Source organism: Cardiocondyla obscurior, linkage group LG09 (genome assembly GCF_019399895.1).
Source record: "Cardiocondyla obscurior isolate alpha-2009 linkage group LG09, Cobs3.1, whole genome shotgun sequence".
NCBI lineage: Eukaryota > Metazoa > Arthropoda > Insecta > Hymenoptera > Formicidae > Cardiocondyla > Cardiocondyla obscurior.
In genome coordinates this window covers 3,597,671-3,613,077 of record NC_091872.1, presented here as the reverse complement: position 1 = coordinate 3,613,077, position 15,407 = coordinate 3,597,671, and the positions used below count along the sequence as shown (strand labels likewise).

The window sequence follows — 15,407 nt, the reverse complement described above, 5'->3', positions numbered from 1 at the left end:
GTTCATTCATGCACCAGGTTGACCCGTACTGTGGGCGGCGGTGATGACCTTAGACTGCACCAGCCGAAAGTGGAAAAGAATTAGGACAGGTTACGAAAAAAGGGCAGAGAAAACGTACGGATCGACACGATGCAGACCGTTCACAAATTAAAAAAAATTTTGCCGTATCGTTTTTACGCGAGTTATAAATAAGTTCGACAAGATGGTATTCGAGATTAAAGATCTTGTAAATTAAAAATATAGCATAATGGTCTTAAAATTTTTTTTTTTTTTATTAATTTATTTTCTTAAATTTTTATGCATACTAGAAGAAACCATGCGCGCGATGTTTTTTATAAGATCATAATTCGTAATAATCGTGGGCGTTATTTATACGTTCGGACATAAGTTATTTATAATATTTTTTTTTATGTTAATTACAATTGAATGATTCGGCTGACGGCGTGTTACCGGTTTACTTACATTTGCAGCTTTCGGTCAGGTTAGAGTAATATATTTTCCGTTTGTCCGTCCTTCCATCCATCCATCCATCCTTCCTTCCTTCCTTCCTTCCTTCTATTACAGTTTCTGAATTATCCTGACGGTACCGAAAACTTGCTTCAAACGGTGAACGAGACGGGCCGAGAATGAAATGTTCCCCGCGCACTCAAAAATCACTTTTTCGAAACGAGATGAGAATCCCGGCCGCGACGAAGAAGACGGGCGAAGTGCGGATCTCACGCTCTCATAATGGCGATCGCCGGAATTCGCTGAATGCCGCTGAAGGTGATGGCAAGTGAAACGGGCTGGTAACGCCGAACGCACAGCGCAATTCAGGTCGGACGCTTCGTGCGCTTTGCCGGTGCTATAACCTTGTCTTTCCAAATCACTTTTGCGAGGCACGAAACGGTCCACAGAACGATGAGTGGACCAGCACATGAGTACAGAAAATAATCTTTCGTTTCTGAATCGACGACGTCGACACTTATTCGTATGCGACGCTTCCTATCCGCGGTCGAAAATACACGTAACTGCGGAGCGATTAACAACACGTCCGCACGCCCGAAGCTCCGCAACTAGACTGAAGTGACCGTTAGACGATTTCGGCTCTTAGAAAGAAAAAGAAAACCGTGTAAGAAAGTGAGACAGCCGATGCAACTCGACCGTTGATTGCTCGCTGCTCGTCTTGCAAAGATGGGAAACCGAGTCCGTTTAGATCAGATTCTCGGAAATGATCCGCGACTGAATAATCTTTCCTAGCAGATTCTTACATTTCTTACCCCCGTCTTTCGTTGCAAGACGTCTCGCCACTTGGCGACAATTAAATTTTCGACTGCAAGCGAAAAAAAATAAAAGAACGGTTGTTTTCCATGCGTCACTCTCACCGAGAAATATATCAATCTGATGTATAATATACTTGAGTCACACTTTCGGTTTCATTTCGTCGATTGTGTCGAATTTTTCACAAGCCCGTTACGTGGGCGAGATAGAGCGATGTATTACAGGATGCAAGACGTTGTGCAACGGGACAAAGCTTAATGTCTTGTAGATTGCAGCGAAGAGTAGCGAGATCATGTCTGGCATTAAGATGCTTCAAATCTTGTTTTAACAGCGATAATGACATGCAACTGCAAAAAAAAAATATATGAGAAGCGATTTAAAAAGCTTGTTAATTTTTATTTTTTAACGTAAATTGTCCTCTCTATCTCTCTTTCTCTGTATGTAATTTATTTGAGTCGAATTAAATTTGAAGACAAAAAGTGTGACCTTTTTTGACCAGGCTCACATACTCAATTTCCAGTGGATTCGCAACATCTTCACCTACGTATATAGCGGTTTGTTACATATAAGTAAAATCGTGGGAGGTAAAGCGAGCGCGTTTGCGTGGGACTGCAGCTTGTTCCACGTCCATTTGTCCCTGTGTCTGTTTCGTTTGTCGACAGTAGTATGTATGTGCTGTTGGGCTAAGATTATTTCTCTGTGGAAAAGCAGATTACCGTAAATCATTCTTAACATTACGATCCTTTGACCGACCGACGTAACGGCGACAGCACACTTTCACTCTTCTTAATCAAAATGTTTACTACTAATAAAAATTAATACAAAAATAATTACAAGTAAAAAATAATCAAATACTTACATAGGAACGAATCAACCTAACAAATATATTGTCGACGAGATAATGTTTATTTTCAAGAGAATGTTACACCTTTTTTTTTTTTTTTTTTTCTTTGGGATAATGTAAGAAAGTGCAGAATTTTAAGTGCATACAGTAATAGATCACTAAATTACAATTGTACAATTTGTGTATGTAAAAAAAATTGTACATATTTTTTTACAATGATTACTTCGCCTACTAGATAAGCGGATAACATATCTCATGAGCAATATTGTACGAGCATTAATTATACACTTTATGTCTTCATTCCAATGTGTATTCATAAAGATTCATATGACATACCACTTTAATACAGCAATGTTATCAATTTTATTGAATATTACTTTTCCAGTTCGTAATAAAAAGGCATGAGCACACGATTTATGTATTATAGAAAAAATGTTATCTTAGCAGTTTTGTTCTCACCTTACTTATTCTAAAAATACAGGATTAGTCAAATCATTAATTTTAATACACGTAAAATAACTTACATGGTCTTGATTTCAAGTTTTCATGCCCTAAATTAAACTGGAAATACTACGTGCGAGGTTGTGATTAAACACTTATATATATTTAATACATATCAAAGATTGCTTAGTATAAGTATAATTTTAAAGTAAGATCAATAATTGTACGATAAATTGGAAATTTAATAATAAAAACGTATATAAAGATTTAACAAATACAGGAATTTTTTAATAAACGTTACAAAAAAATTATAATCAAAAAGCAAAGAATAAATTATATTGTTTTCTTTTTTCATGAAATGTAATGTTATGTATTTTGTATTTTAAATTATTTTTCAAATAAAAATGACACATTCCTTCATGTTATGCACTATACTAAAATTAGCATATCATAATTTGTAATTTATAATTCTATTACTTTCAGATTTTTTAACATAAAAAAAAGTAATCGTAATAAACAATATAAAATACTGTTGATAATTTATTCATTGTTTTTTTATACTTCCAATTTATAGTGAAATTTTAAAATAATTTTTAAATCGTAAAGACAAACATTTATTTACATTATAACCTATTTTAATGTTACTTTTATAAAGATTTAGCCTAATGAACTAATCTTAATTCTTTAAGATTGATGTTAGTTGCACACATATAATAAAAATCATTATGAACTTCTACCTCAAAATTATAAATAACTAGTTTAAAAATATTATGCCAAGATATCGATAAATTTCCTTATAATCAACATACGCAACCTTATCTAACTTTGTTAATAGTCATATTAAGAAATTCTTATTGACAATAACGTAAATCATATTTTACATTATAATTGTACATTTGTTGGATATTTTGCTAGCCACAAAACTACAATATTCTCATAAATTATTATATGTACCTAATAAACTAACGTCAAAAAAAGTTCTTGTACCATGCATGTGGATCACACTGCAGCCTTCTAGAGCTAGGCAAAGTATTTTTAGATGATAATACACATTCGCTTCAGTTTATTATACACAGTATATATATTTTTTTTTAATAATTTTCTATTTTAAAAATTAATTATAATAAGATGTACAATCTAAATAAGGAAAATTGTCAATTTTTTTTTTTTTTTTTTTTTTTTTTTTTTTAAGGGTATTACACTAACACTGGGACAGAAGTGAAACATTTTACTATCAAATAGGGTTTTCTTTTTCTTTTATACTTGTTATTACGAAATTGTCTGTAACATGTTTATATTATTACCGCTTTCTTCTTCTTCCTCTTCCTAAAAACATAAATATTAAAAAAATAATTTTTTTGAAAAATGAAAAAAATTGCAAAATTACTTACCTCATCAAATCCGAAACAGGTTTCCATTTCCTTTTGTAATTTAGAATCACTTTGTGAGTTTTGTGTTGAAGCTTTTGTTGGCGTAGCGGAGTCCATCTTTAACTCTTGCATTTCTAAATGTTCTTCTACTTCATCTATTTCCTCTCCTGTTCCTGTTACAATGTTATTTTCTTGAGTCAAAGGATCTTCCATTACCAACTCTCCATCCTCACTGGCAACAACAGCCATCTGTTTAAAAATATTTACGTATTTATAAATAATAATTTCGGATAACATAATTATAATTTAATCTAAAAAATAGTAAGTTCTATCAAAATATTTCGTTTAAGAATACCTGTTCGGTTCCTTGATTATCTGCTAACTGAATTACTTCTAGCACAACGTATTGTTGACCATCACTGCCTTGAACTGCCATCATATCATCTTCGTCTTCCTCTTCCTCTTCATCTTCATAACCTTTAAGTTTAGAAGCTAAATCACCTGTTGTTACAACATAACACATGGATATTAGTCAATGATCCATATTTAGATCATATCGTAAGTGTCCTTGTGAGTGTCAAAAATCATGTAAATGATATATATGAAGTAATATAAAGAAATCACATTTATAAATGACATGGCATGCAAATTTCAAAATTTATCGTGATTTCTTTAATCCTTCTTACAATTTTAAAGCCGTAGCTTAAGTATTTTACCTGTCATTACTTCAACACGTTGACCATCAATGATTTGGATCTTCTTTTGTCTTCCAATTTTAAGAGCTTGCTGTTTTTCTTGCAGAGATGATTCCGGATCGTGGACGGCCATATGGCGAATAAGATTACCTTTATGTCTGTAACAAAAATATGTATAACAAAAAATTTCATATTATAAAAAATTATAGTTATTAATGTTATTATATCGATTTTTTTCAAATAATCGATTAACTGTACACACCTAAATGCTCTTTCGCATTCAGGACATTGATGTGTTTTTTCTTGCGGTGGTGGAGGAACGTAAGAAGGATTATGATAAAGATTACAATGCCGTTTGAGTAATTGTTTTTGTCTAAATGACTGAAAGCAATGATCACATTGATACGGCTTCTGATCGGTATGAATAAGCATATGACTTTCCAAATGACGTGCTGATATAGATGCATACGGACATAAATCGCATTTATAACACTTTTCTCCTTCGTGCGTTTTGCTATGCAACTTATAGCTATATCTGAAATACAAGATAAAAATTCGATATTATAATCTTTATATACATATAATATGTATTTAATTCTTTAAGTTGTAATAATTCTTATTATATGAAAAAAAAAATTATATACATACCTGTCCGGGAATGTTTTTCCACAACGTTTGCATTTTAATGGTTTATCAGAAGTATGTAACTTTTGCACATGAATTCTAAGATCCGTTTTTCTGCCACATGTAGCTGGACATAATTCACATTGAAATACTGGTTTATCGCCTACTGCAACATATATTGTTATGATACAGTAGGTTTCTATACAATGATATAAAGTAAATCGTATATAATAAATATTATACATGTCTCAAGTCTAACCCTAGAACGCTAGTATTATACTGAAATATTTTACAATTAACATTTTTCATAAATGTTTTATTATAATTTTTTAAGTAAAAATAATATTTATATCAGTGTAAATCGTATTACATTAAATCATATAAAAGAATTTTTTTAATAAAAACAACATATTTCCTTACCATTATGTATTAATTTATGTGCTTTCAAACTGTTCGATTGAGTAAATCTTGCTTGACAAAAATCGCATTCATATGGTTTCTCTCCTGTGTGAATGCGAAGATGTCGTTTAAGTTTGAAAGTATCTGGACTTGCATATGTACAATGTGGACACTAGAAAACAATAATTATTAGATAGTACTACGTTCACAGTTCTCACGTAGTTTTTATAATAATAAATTAGAAAGATATTTTACCTGATACGGTCGTTCGCCTGTGTGACATCTAATATGTCTTTTCAATTTTGACAATTCAACAGATGCATAGTCACACTCGTGACATTTGTGTGGTTTTTCATGAGTATGTCTGTACCGAACATGTCTTACAAGTTCACCTATAAACATTTTTGATAAATTTAGTATAATACTTTTAACATATTATACATTTAAAAAATATTTAAATATTAAAACTTTGAAAATACATTTTTTCTTTACATATTTATCGTATATAATTCAATGTATGTATAAAAAAAAAACATAATTAGTATTAAATTACATACCTGATGTAGTAAATGCACTTTCGCAATATTTGCAATGATGGGGTTTTGTTCCGGTATGAGTGTTGACATGATTTTGAAGTGAAGCTAGAGTTTTAAATCCTCGCTCACAAACACTACATTTATGTGGCCTTTCTTCCGAATGTGATTTCATATGGCGTGATAAAAGATATCTGTTATATAAATAGTTAATTAATTATTTTAGTTTTTTTTTTATTATAACACAAATAAACTAAATAATATAATATGTACAAATACAAAAAATATTGTAAAAAAATAATTAACTAAAAAGTAATACCGTTTCGGGCTGGTATAGTTGCAGTAGTTACACATATGAGCTTGCGTTACAGTTTGAGATTTCTTTGGAAGGAATTTAATTATTTTAGATTTATCATCTTCGGCTTCAGATTCCACTGGAGCTTCATTATCCTCATTATCTTCGAAATCATATACAGTGAGATCTTGTTCACCTTCTCCTTCCTCTCCCTCAGCAGCTGCAGCCGCCGCTGCCACTGTCGTCGCTTCATCTTCCGCAGGTTTATTAGTTTTTTCTTCAGAATCAGGTTGCTGAACTATCAGAACGTAACTAACTTCTCCAGGATTTGTATCGGATGGAACAATCGTAACAGTTTGATATGCATCACCAGAATTAATAACAACTTGATTGCTATCACTGTTAACTTGGCCCTAAAATTAATATAAAATAATTATAGTATTTTTATTTTGTAAATTATAATTATTAATTACATGTTAATTTAGTACTGCTTACATCTTCATCACCCTCTGCATTTTCAAGTTCTTCAATCTCTTGATATTGTTCTTCCCGACTTGTGTCACCTTCGTTTTGTACATCAGCTTCTTCTACTTCTTGTATCTGCACCTGTGTCATTACAGGTGGTTCATCACTATTTGCCTGGTAGTAATATTGACCAGACTGATCAACAAAATATGTTCCTCCTTCTTCCCCACCAGATAATCCTTCCACTTGTTGCACTATAAGTTACATAAATAAGATATAATTCTGCATAATAAAACTATTTATAAAAAAAAAAAAAAAAAAAATTATAATAGATACTAACATTGCACATGCTGTAGCTGTTCACCCTGTCCTCCTTCTATCTCTTTATTAAATGTCTCCAAGTAAGTTTGTATCTCGGTGACAGATTCTTGTCCCTCTTCCAATTTTATAGCTGCTACGTTACTCATGATTGAAGCGTGTAGCTCAAACAATAGTAACTTTGCTCATTAGTCTGAAACATATTATTAGTACATACATTATGATTGTAATGTTCAATAGTAAAATACATATTAAAGCCCTTAATCAGATATGATCTGCAATTACAATGTATAATACTTGTGCCAAGTTCTAAAAATAAATGTACAACCATGTGAAGTACATATGTACTGTACACATAAATATAAATACACATTTCTCTCAGATCCATTTCTCACATGACCTATTGTCCATTAGAAGATAAACATGCAACAATTGTAAGAACTTTAAGATATATCAAATATAGGTTTCTAGTTTAGCTTTATCGTCAAAATTAATTTAAAAAATTATGAATCTACATTGCGCGGAAAAAGAACACGGAAAATAAAAAAAAAGAACAATAAAAAGCGAGAAAAATAAAGCGTTGACCATCGCCGAGAGCGAAAACATGTTTGTACATCAGGAAGCCCGACGTCGTTTCTTCCCGAGCGTCCGAGGAAACGACGTAGCGATCTCAACGATGGACATCGCCGCGATCGAATTAGAGGAAGGTAATAGATAATGTGACGAAGAGGAGTGCCGTGTCGAAGACCCGACAAGCGTCCCCGGTAACCGCGGGGCGATGGGGCGCTCGCGCTTCTCGGCGTGGCGCGCGACGATCAAGGGGGTAACGTCGCGCCGAGGCGACGGCGGCGACGACGGCGGCGACGCCGCCATACGACACAGCCTGCGGCGCTGGAGGTAGCCCGACGTACCGACGCCATGAAAAGTAAGCGAGGCGACGCGCCATTACGGGGACGACGCCAAGCCAGCGAGGCGCGGTGCGGTGAGGCGAGAAAGGTACGGCCAAGCGTGCTGCCGCGTCGGTGACGCGGGCGGGTACCTGGGGGAACACGGTGGCTCGCAGACTCTCGTAGAACACGGCGCCGGCGGCTCCACGAGATCGCGCATTCTGTCGGGAAGCTTTTAAAGACGAACGCGGGGTGCTTTCGATTTCAGGACACAGGGGGCATTAACGACAAAAATTTCAGAAAATTATCACCGTCGGCGCTGTCATCAATATGGAGGACGACCGTGCGACACCACGATGCCCGTCGAAGGGTCAGCGTGCCTTCCGGACACCACAAGGACCGCCAGGGTGCCGCCCAGGTCCGTCCACCCGCGTGAATATCGTCGAGACTTACCGTACGTCGTCGTAGAACACGCCACGGACGCTACTAGAGGCGAATGCTCGACACGATGCCACCAAATATAAACACGTAAACTTACGATCGTCGCGTGAGGGCGTTGTATAAGAGCAAATATGGCTACGATCGAATTGCGATGTTCAAACGCTGCGCATAGGCAACTGCGCATTCGTCTATCGCTTGCGCGTTACCGCATCACGCATCTTCACGCGACTGACTGTTGTTTCTAGTCACAAATCGTAGTTCTTGCGCTGACTCAAATACCTACATGTCGATCGAATTTTCAGGGAGCTCGCGAACGCTTCGAATTTTCTCGGTCGTTAATTAATTTGCACCCGCTTGAATGGATTTGCATTTAATTCTATGATTGTGACGTGCGTAGAAAAAACAGTCCATCGCATCAGCCGCGCGGCGGAAGGATAGCCAGGTATCGTGTTCTACATATCGAACCGTTTTCAATTTCTCTCGTACGTCTGCGTCTAATTTTTTAAATATTTTTAGAAATGGAAATCTGTCTGAACGAAAGCGTTTCTCGCGTTGCGTTTAAATCATACAGTTTCTACACACGATACGCAGTACAGACATGAAAGTTAATAACACGGGAGCCAATCAACTTTTCACTTTTTCCAGGATGGTAGGATGTATGAGCGAATACGATTGGCCGCTTCTTATTGTGTGGAAATGATTGGTCGATTTTTCCGTGCACTTGCATCGCATGAGTTTCTGAACGGACCTTAAAAACCATTTTAGCAAGTTGAACACACGCACGAAACTTGGATCGTCATCAATTGTCCTTACATTCTTTTCTTTTGCAAAGAACTACCATTTCATGCTAATTTATCACATCAGCATTTTATGCAAGTAACCAAATTTGTTATATGACGAAATTATTACGACAGAATTTATAAAAGGAAAAATGACGAAGCAAGTGATGAAATTTTACAGATAAATTTTTCAACATAATTATATTTTCAAAACAGTTTGTGAAATCACACGCGAATTACATTAAAGCTGCAATTGAATGTAACAGTATCAGGAAAAAAATTAATCTGTAATATAAAAATTTGCGCATATGTGTGTGCGTGACTCCACATTTGAGTTCAATACAATCAGAATATTTTGTAGAATACGTATAAAAATAGCAATTTCAATAGAGTTTTACAGTATATTATTAAATGTCAATTACGTATATATGTACATATACTAAAAAATTATTTAACATGACCATATAAACTTAATTACGAGAAGTACACAAATAAACATTTATAGAAATTTTCTTGGAAGAACAAAAAACATATAAAATCATTAACTAGTAGCGACCAGATTAATAAAGAACACCGTGTAACATTATTTAACGCTGTAATAAAAGACTTCTTATCTTCACACGATTATAGATTTAATTTGAGTAAAAATCTTTTTATATTATACTAGCATATTAAAGTTTTCGCTATTACAAACGTATCTTAAATTTCGTGAGAAATCCGACAGGATTTTTGTTGATCTGTCAGATTTTTTATATCTACTTGCAAAATATAGCCCATGAATATTGCCAGTAAAATTATCAACATTATGGAAAAAAGAAGCATATATTTTATAGTAACAACCTCATTATATATGCTTTTGTTATATTTTTCTAAATAATTTATCTGAAATAATGACAACGAGTCAGTATTAAAATATTTATATTAACGCATATTTAAGTATGGCAATGCTAGCTTACCTTAGAAGAAAATGCATCAATACGATCGTGTCCTACTGCTGTAGAAGATAACACGGAATAAGATTTTTGAATGTCGTTATTTTCAATAGTTCCGTCGCAACATCGCAGTCTATGCATCTCTGTCGGTTTTTCAGACTATAACAAAACAGCATTTTAATGTACAATTTTAGTTATTTTACATCTGAAGTTGACGATGTATTTTAATATTGCAGTATAAATATATTGAGTACAAAACTAATTTACCTTCCAGAGTGCACCCAATTCCTGAGCTGTGGCGCTTGTATTTTTTAATGGGAGGCACATGACTAAAAATCGATCGTTGTATAATTGACTACGTATATTGTAGCCAGACTGTAGTACAACCATAATATTTCTTTGTTCAGATGGCTGCAAAATTCCTGTGCTCGGTCGTACTCTAAATTTCTCGGGCGACGTTGTTTTTATCTACAATTATCAGTATCCTTTTTTTTTTTTTTTTTGTTTCGTTTATTTTTGTGTTTTGTTACCTTATAAGATAAAGACTTGTCGGTTGTAATATTCTTGAGTGAAATCGTCCCAGCAATATCATTTCCATCTTTATTAAATGTAATAATTTCTGTAGGTTCTATGGACAACACTAAAACAAAAATATATAATTGTGAAATGCTATACATGTTTCTGTGTAATATATATTTAAATGTAATATAATTTAAAATAAAACAAGTTTTATACACACATTGTTCCTCATTAATTTGGTCACCAATACTAGTCGGACTTTGTTCCATAAGTGGTGAGTTATCCACAAAGTGTACCTAGAAAATAATTATACATTAAAAAAAATTAATCAAAAGTTTTTACATTCGTAAGTAACTCAATATACATTTTCTATATATTCCATATTGGCAATTTTTTCTCGAGACAATAATTTGAAGTATGCAAGTAATGTAGAAAACAAAACAAAAAAAAATGATAATAAAAAAAAGAATATGGGTAACCAAAAAGCAGTGAATTTAACATATATAAAAAAATTGGATACCTTTTTATTATCCAATTTCCCATTCATTATACCATCTCCATTTGTTTGCTCTTCAGAGATAAATTTGAAAACATAATCGTTATTACCTCCCCAACACTTTAATGCATCATTTGGATTGACATAATCCTTCAGTGAGGATTTATTCACAAACTTAATTTTTGGAACAGCCTTAGCAGGTAACCATGATTTTATTATTTTAAAAGCAGCGTTTAAAACCCAGGGCATCTCAAAAATTATAATGTAATTCAAAAAATTGGGATAATATGATTTGAATAAACCAATGAGGTATTTTGTGAGCTCCATATCTACATTGGAAATTCCAGCTTCTGCCATATCAAAGAAAATTGAAATCTGATTTCCATTTCCTTCTCTAAAAACATAATTAAAAAAATTTATATTAATAGAGTATAGATAAATTGCATATTTATCACTTTTGCATAAATATAAGAAATATATAAGTGTACTAATACCTTTCCAACCTCTCAAACCAGTAAACTATACATCTTTGAAGTTCTGGAAAATCTTTTGCACCTTTAACATATAACTTTGACTTAATTATAAAAAGTTTCTTGCCATCTTTGTCTTTGCTAAAGCCAAAGATTACACCATCTTCCAGATAATCTCTTCTCACATTATCTTCAGTGATATCTGTAATATGATTCATAAGGAAAAATAATATAATACAAAAATTTTATTTAATATTATCTTGTTAATATTAATCTCTTTAGTGCTAACTTTATACATATGAATCATTCATATTGATAATTCTATAATCTCTAGTGTATATCAGTAATGAATATTTTTATTTGCTAAGATGTGCCATATTTTTATTTGCTATCAGATGTGCCACCCTGTCCCCTATGTTCACATATGTTTGTACAAAACACTAAAAGGATTAATAAATTATACTTTATCTAAAAAGACTTGCAGTGGCATTACCATTTGTGCCAAACTTCTTTCTCCAAGTACATGTTTCCCAAAGCATGTTGAGTGCCTCTTGCTCATTGAACTCATGATGTTCCAGAAATCGTTTCAGCCAGTCATTGCTGTTTTTTACCCTGGCTATGTCAGCTGCATGGAAACCCCCTGCAAACAATCATTCATCAATCACTTATATCAAAATCTAGGTGAAAAGCTGCAGTTCCCTTTCTCGTTGTATTTTGTGATTTTTATAAATAATTAAAAGCAGACGAGCGTCGCCAATTATCAACGCTTTGTTGCTTCAACTAGAGTGTCAATTATTTTCAATTGAGCCGATCAACCGGATACGACCTTTGCACATGTTGCACGAGTATCATTACGGTGCGAATAAGTATGCATAGTAGTAAATTCACGTTACGACAGAGAACGTTCCCGATTATCCGAGGGGAGGAAGGAAAAAAAAAAAAATCATACTGGAATCGGGTGGTCCCTCGTCGTCCAGTTTTTTAAAGAATCTGTCGCGAAGGTCGGAGATCATCTTCGCGTGGGTATCCATTTTCCGTTGTTGGACCTGCGAGGAGAAGAATGATACTTTGACCGGCGCCGAGAACCGACTGCACGATAACCGGATGATGGATGTTTATTCACACACGCCTGGTCCCAGCATGCCGCGTCGTTCTGCGCGTGCCAAGGAAAACTCCCTTCTACATACGCACAAGTCCGTGGCTACCCCGACAACGCGGCAGGCGGCCCGCCACGTCCCGCCTTGACGAAGTCGAAAGTGAAACAGGGACACCGCCGAGTCGCGAGGCTCATAAGGAGGGAAAAAGAGAAAACGAGGGGAGCTTTAGAACGCACGATTAGACCGATTGGATTTCTTGCGACCTTGTCCGATCGGGAAGCTGACAGAAACGCTTGTCAGCACTGCTGCGAATTGACGGTACTCCATTAGTAATTATCAGTTCGACGAGTCGCGATAATTGCCGCGAATCGCCCGCGACGATTTCTGAATCGCGAAAGAATGACGAAATCTCTCGCATGCTCCGTTGCTCGCGTCGTGTACGCCTGCTGATCCCCGGCGAATCTATCGCACAGCGTTTACCGTGGCCTGAATCAGCTGTGAAAACAGCCATCTTATAATCGTCAGCTGTCATCGGCATTATCGTGATTATCGTCGCGAAAAATTACCTGTCCGTCACGCACGCGACTCGGTATGAGAGCCTTTGCGAAATGATTGTTCAGTCGTTACGTGATGTTTGATCGTAAAAGGTTGTAAATACCGTGCCGCAATCGGTGGAGAACGTAATCGAAGTACGCACAATTGCACGTATTCTGTAATATTTATGTAATAGATAGCTTAATTTTCGTTTCCTTTAGGATTACAAACTTATGAACATCTAGATATATCTTAATCTAACTTATTTTCTTTTTCCCTCATACCCTATCTTACTCTTATTCTCTTATGCTACTTGTAATATTTGTGTTATATTTATATATTTCCTCTTTTTTTTTTTTCAGAGGATTCAAGATAATATCGAGCCGCGATAGATAAATATGGATGATGAAACGTTGAATAGGTAATTGTGCGATTTCACCGTGCGTCATTACCCACTGTGTTATTTATATAATTTTTTATAATGTAGTGGGTGCCACATGCACTTGTCCAAATTAATGAACAATAAGCGGCTTTTATTTTTATCTGAAATTAATAAAATTAAATTATTACATGATCACATAATTACGCTTCCGAATGCAATTATAAATAACTATGCCACAATTACAGTAATAAAAGCCAGTGATTACATTAATTACAAAGAATAAATAATATCACGTTATTTTACTTGGGTTTAAATGGCTATTATGAAAGTTGTGGGATTATTATATTTTTTTATCGTATTTAAAAAATTACTTTTAATATACACACACAAAGGAGACTATTTAATTGTAATAAAATTATAATTATTATCTTGCTATTAACATTTTATGTATTAAAATTTAGCAAGCATAAATTTATAAAAAGGAAAATACATATTTGCTATGATGACGTCTTTGTAGTTGTGTAATAGCTCTTGTCGCGAAATGTAAATGTTTATTCTTTGGCAGGCTGGCAGCAGAGGCTTTATTGGAAGAAGCGAAACTTGGTGCACGAAGGGCCGCAATAATGGGTCCCAGTGGATGGGTGAAACCTAAAGAAACGGTCAACAAAAGGTTTCTCCACTCCACATTACGAAACGCAGTAATATCGAATAAGCATCGGTCGAAGCAGGAAAAAGTGAAAGTACAACCACGTAAAGCAGACGCTAGTAAAAAATCATAATACACATGTAATGTTCGCTCTTACATATTCGCGTTATCATATTTCTGGTATATATTTTTAAGAATTTGTCACATCTTGTTAAAAGAGAGGGGAAGATTTACGCAAACGCGTTAAGATATTAATTGTTATTACTGAAGTAAACGACTGTAGTTGTTTTAATTTATTCTATTATAGTGCATTCATATTATAATCAAATATTACATATTTTTGTATGGAATACAAAAGGAAATTCTATATAAATATTCCAATAAACAGTATAAAATGAATCGCTGATTATCAGTGTTGTACAAAAATACTTCGAATTCCTTGTAAATATGTGTGATAATTTTTTTCTCGCCAATATTTAAATGTATATATATATGTATCCACATACACATATATATATGTATATATTCTTACGTGATAAGCACATTTTGAATTTTTCAAGCTCTCGCGAATTTTTTATAACTGTAATTTCCATAGAAGTTCTATATACAATGGATTTCAGAATTGATTTATAGAGCTTACAGACAAAATTCTATTTTACAGTTTCAAATCTAATTTTTACAATCATTATCAGAACTTTTATTATATGTATAAAGATGAAATTAAGTATACAAAATGTTATATGTGTATTCCTATTTCACCATCATTTTGCATATCTCATTTTCACTTAAATACCTCAATAACGTTTAATTATAACACCACCGAATGTAATAACAACAAGGCTTTAAAGCACCAATATCTTTAAATATAGCTTTAACAAATACACGTGGAGAAATGTAATCATTAAACTCTTTTTTTTTTTTTTTCTAAGTATAAAATCGCTTATAGTTAGTAATTACCTAATAGTTAAAATATTTTGCAT

General features: G+C 33.9%; 3 protein-coding genes and 1 long non-coding RNA gene across 10 annotated transcripts; 2 read left to right on the top strand and 2 right to left on the bottom strand.

Annotated features, from left to right (window-relative positions):
• Positions 1-3,714: 3,714 nt before the first annotated feature.
• On the bottom strand, positions 3,715-8,712 carry LOC139105703 (transcriptional repressor CTCFL). 6 transcript variants are annotated; one of them, XM_070661955.1, is made up of 13 exons: positions 8,585-8,712; positions 7,267-7,437; positions 6,957-7,180; positions 6,486-6,874; positions 6,191-6,360; positions 5,889-6,025; positions 5,655-5,805; positions 5,259-5,397; positions 4,873-5,145; positions 4,632-4,768; positions 4,271-4,416; positions 3,937-4,164; positions 3,715-3,871 (listed from the first exon to the last, which is right to left on the bottom strand). In XM_070661955.1, exons 2-13 carry the CDS (start codon positions 7,391-7,393, stop codon positions 3,815-3,817), a joined length of 2,178 nt encoding a protein of 725 aa, XP_070518056.1. In that variant the 5' UTR covers positions 7,394-7,437; positions 8,585-8,712; the 3' UTR covers positions 3,715-3,814. The 6 variants fall into 6 exon arrangements, with proteins under 6 accessions (XP_070518056.1, XP_070518053.1, XP_070518058.1 ...); XM_070661952.1 differs by having other exon boundaries at positions 5,259-5,400; positions 8,585-8,711; XM_070661957.1 differs by having other exon boundaries at positions 4,271-4,392; positions 8,585-8,711.
• A 107-nt stretch (positions 8,713-8,819) lies between these two features.
• LOC139105724 (uncharacterized) lies at positions 8,820-10,111 on the top strand. The gene is made up of 2 exons (XR_011546237.1): positions 8,820-9,014; positions 9,089-10,111. It is a non-coding gene; the product is annotated as an uncharacterized lncRNA (long non-coding RNA).
• Positions 9,739-12,945, bottom strand: LOC139105708 (motile sperm domain-containing protein 2). Its single transcript, XM_070661962.1, has 9 exons — positions 12,718-12,945; positions 12,262-12,408; positions 11,793-11,970; positions 11,323-11,692; positions 11,023-11,098; positions 10,814-10,923; positions 10,551-10,751; positions 10,308-10,442; positions 9,739-10,233 (listed from the first exon to the last, which is right to left on the bottom strand). Exons 1-9 carry the CDS (start codon positions 12,797-12,799, stop codon positions 10,051-10,053), a joined length of 1,482 nt encoding a protein of 493 aa, XP_070518063.1. The 5' UTR covers positions 12,800-12,945; the 3' UTR covers positions 9,739-10,050.
• Positions 12,946-13,049: 104 nt separating this feature from the next.
• Positions 13,050-15,363, top strand: LOC139105719 (protein POLR1D). Of its 2 annotated transcripts, none has more exons than XM_070661979.1 (3): positions 13,050-13,183; positions 13,762-13,820; positions 14,347-15,363. In XM_070661979.1, the coding sequence occupies exons 2-3, from the start codon at positions 13,798-13,800 to the stop codon at positions 14,558-14,560; spliced, it is 237 nt and encodes a 78-aa protein (XP_070518080.1). In that variant the 5' UTR covers positions 13,050-13,183; positions 13,762-13,797; the 3' UTR covers positions 14,561-15,363. The 2 variants fall into 2 exon arrangements, with proteins under 2 accessions (XP_070518080.1, XP_070518079.1); XM_070661978.1 differs by lacking the exon at positions 13,050-13,183 and adding an exon at positions 13,381-13,554.
• The last annotated feature ends 44 nt before the right edge of the window (positions 15,364-15,407 follow it).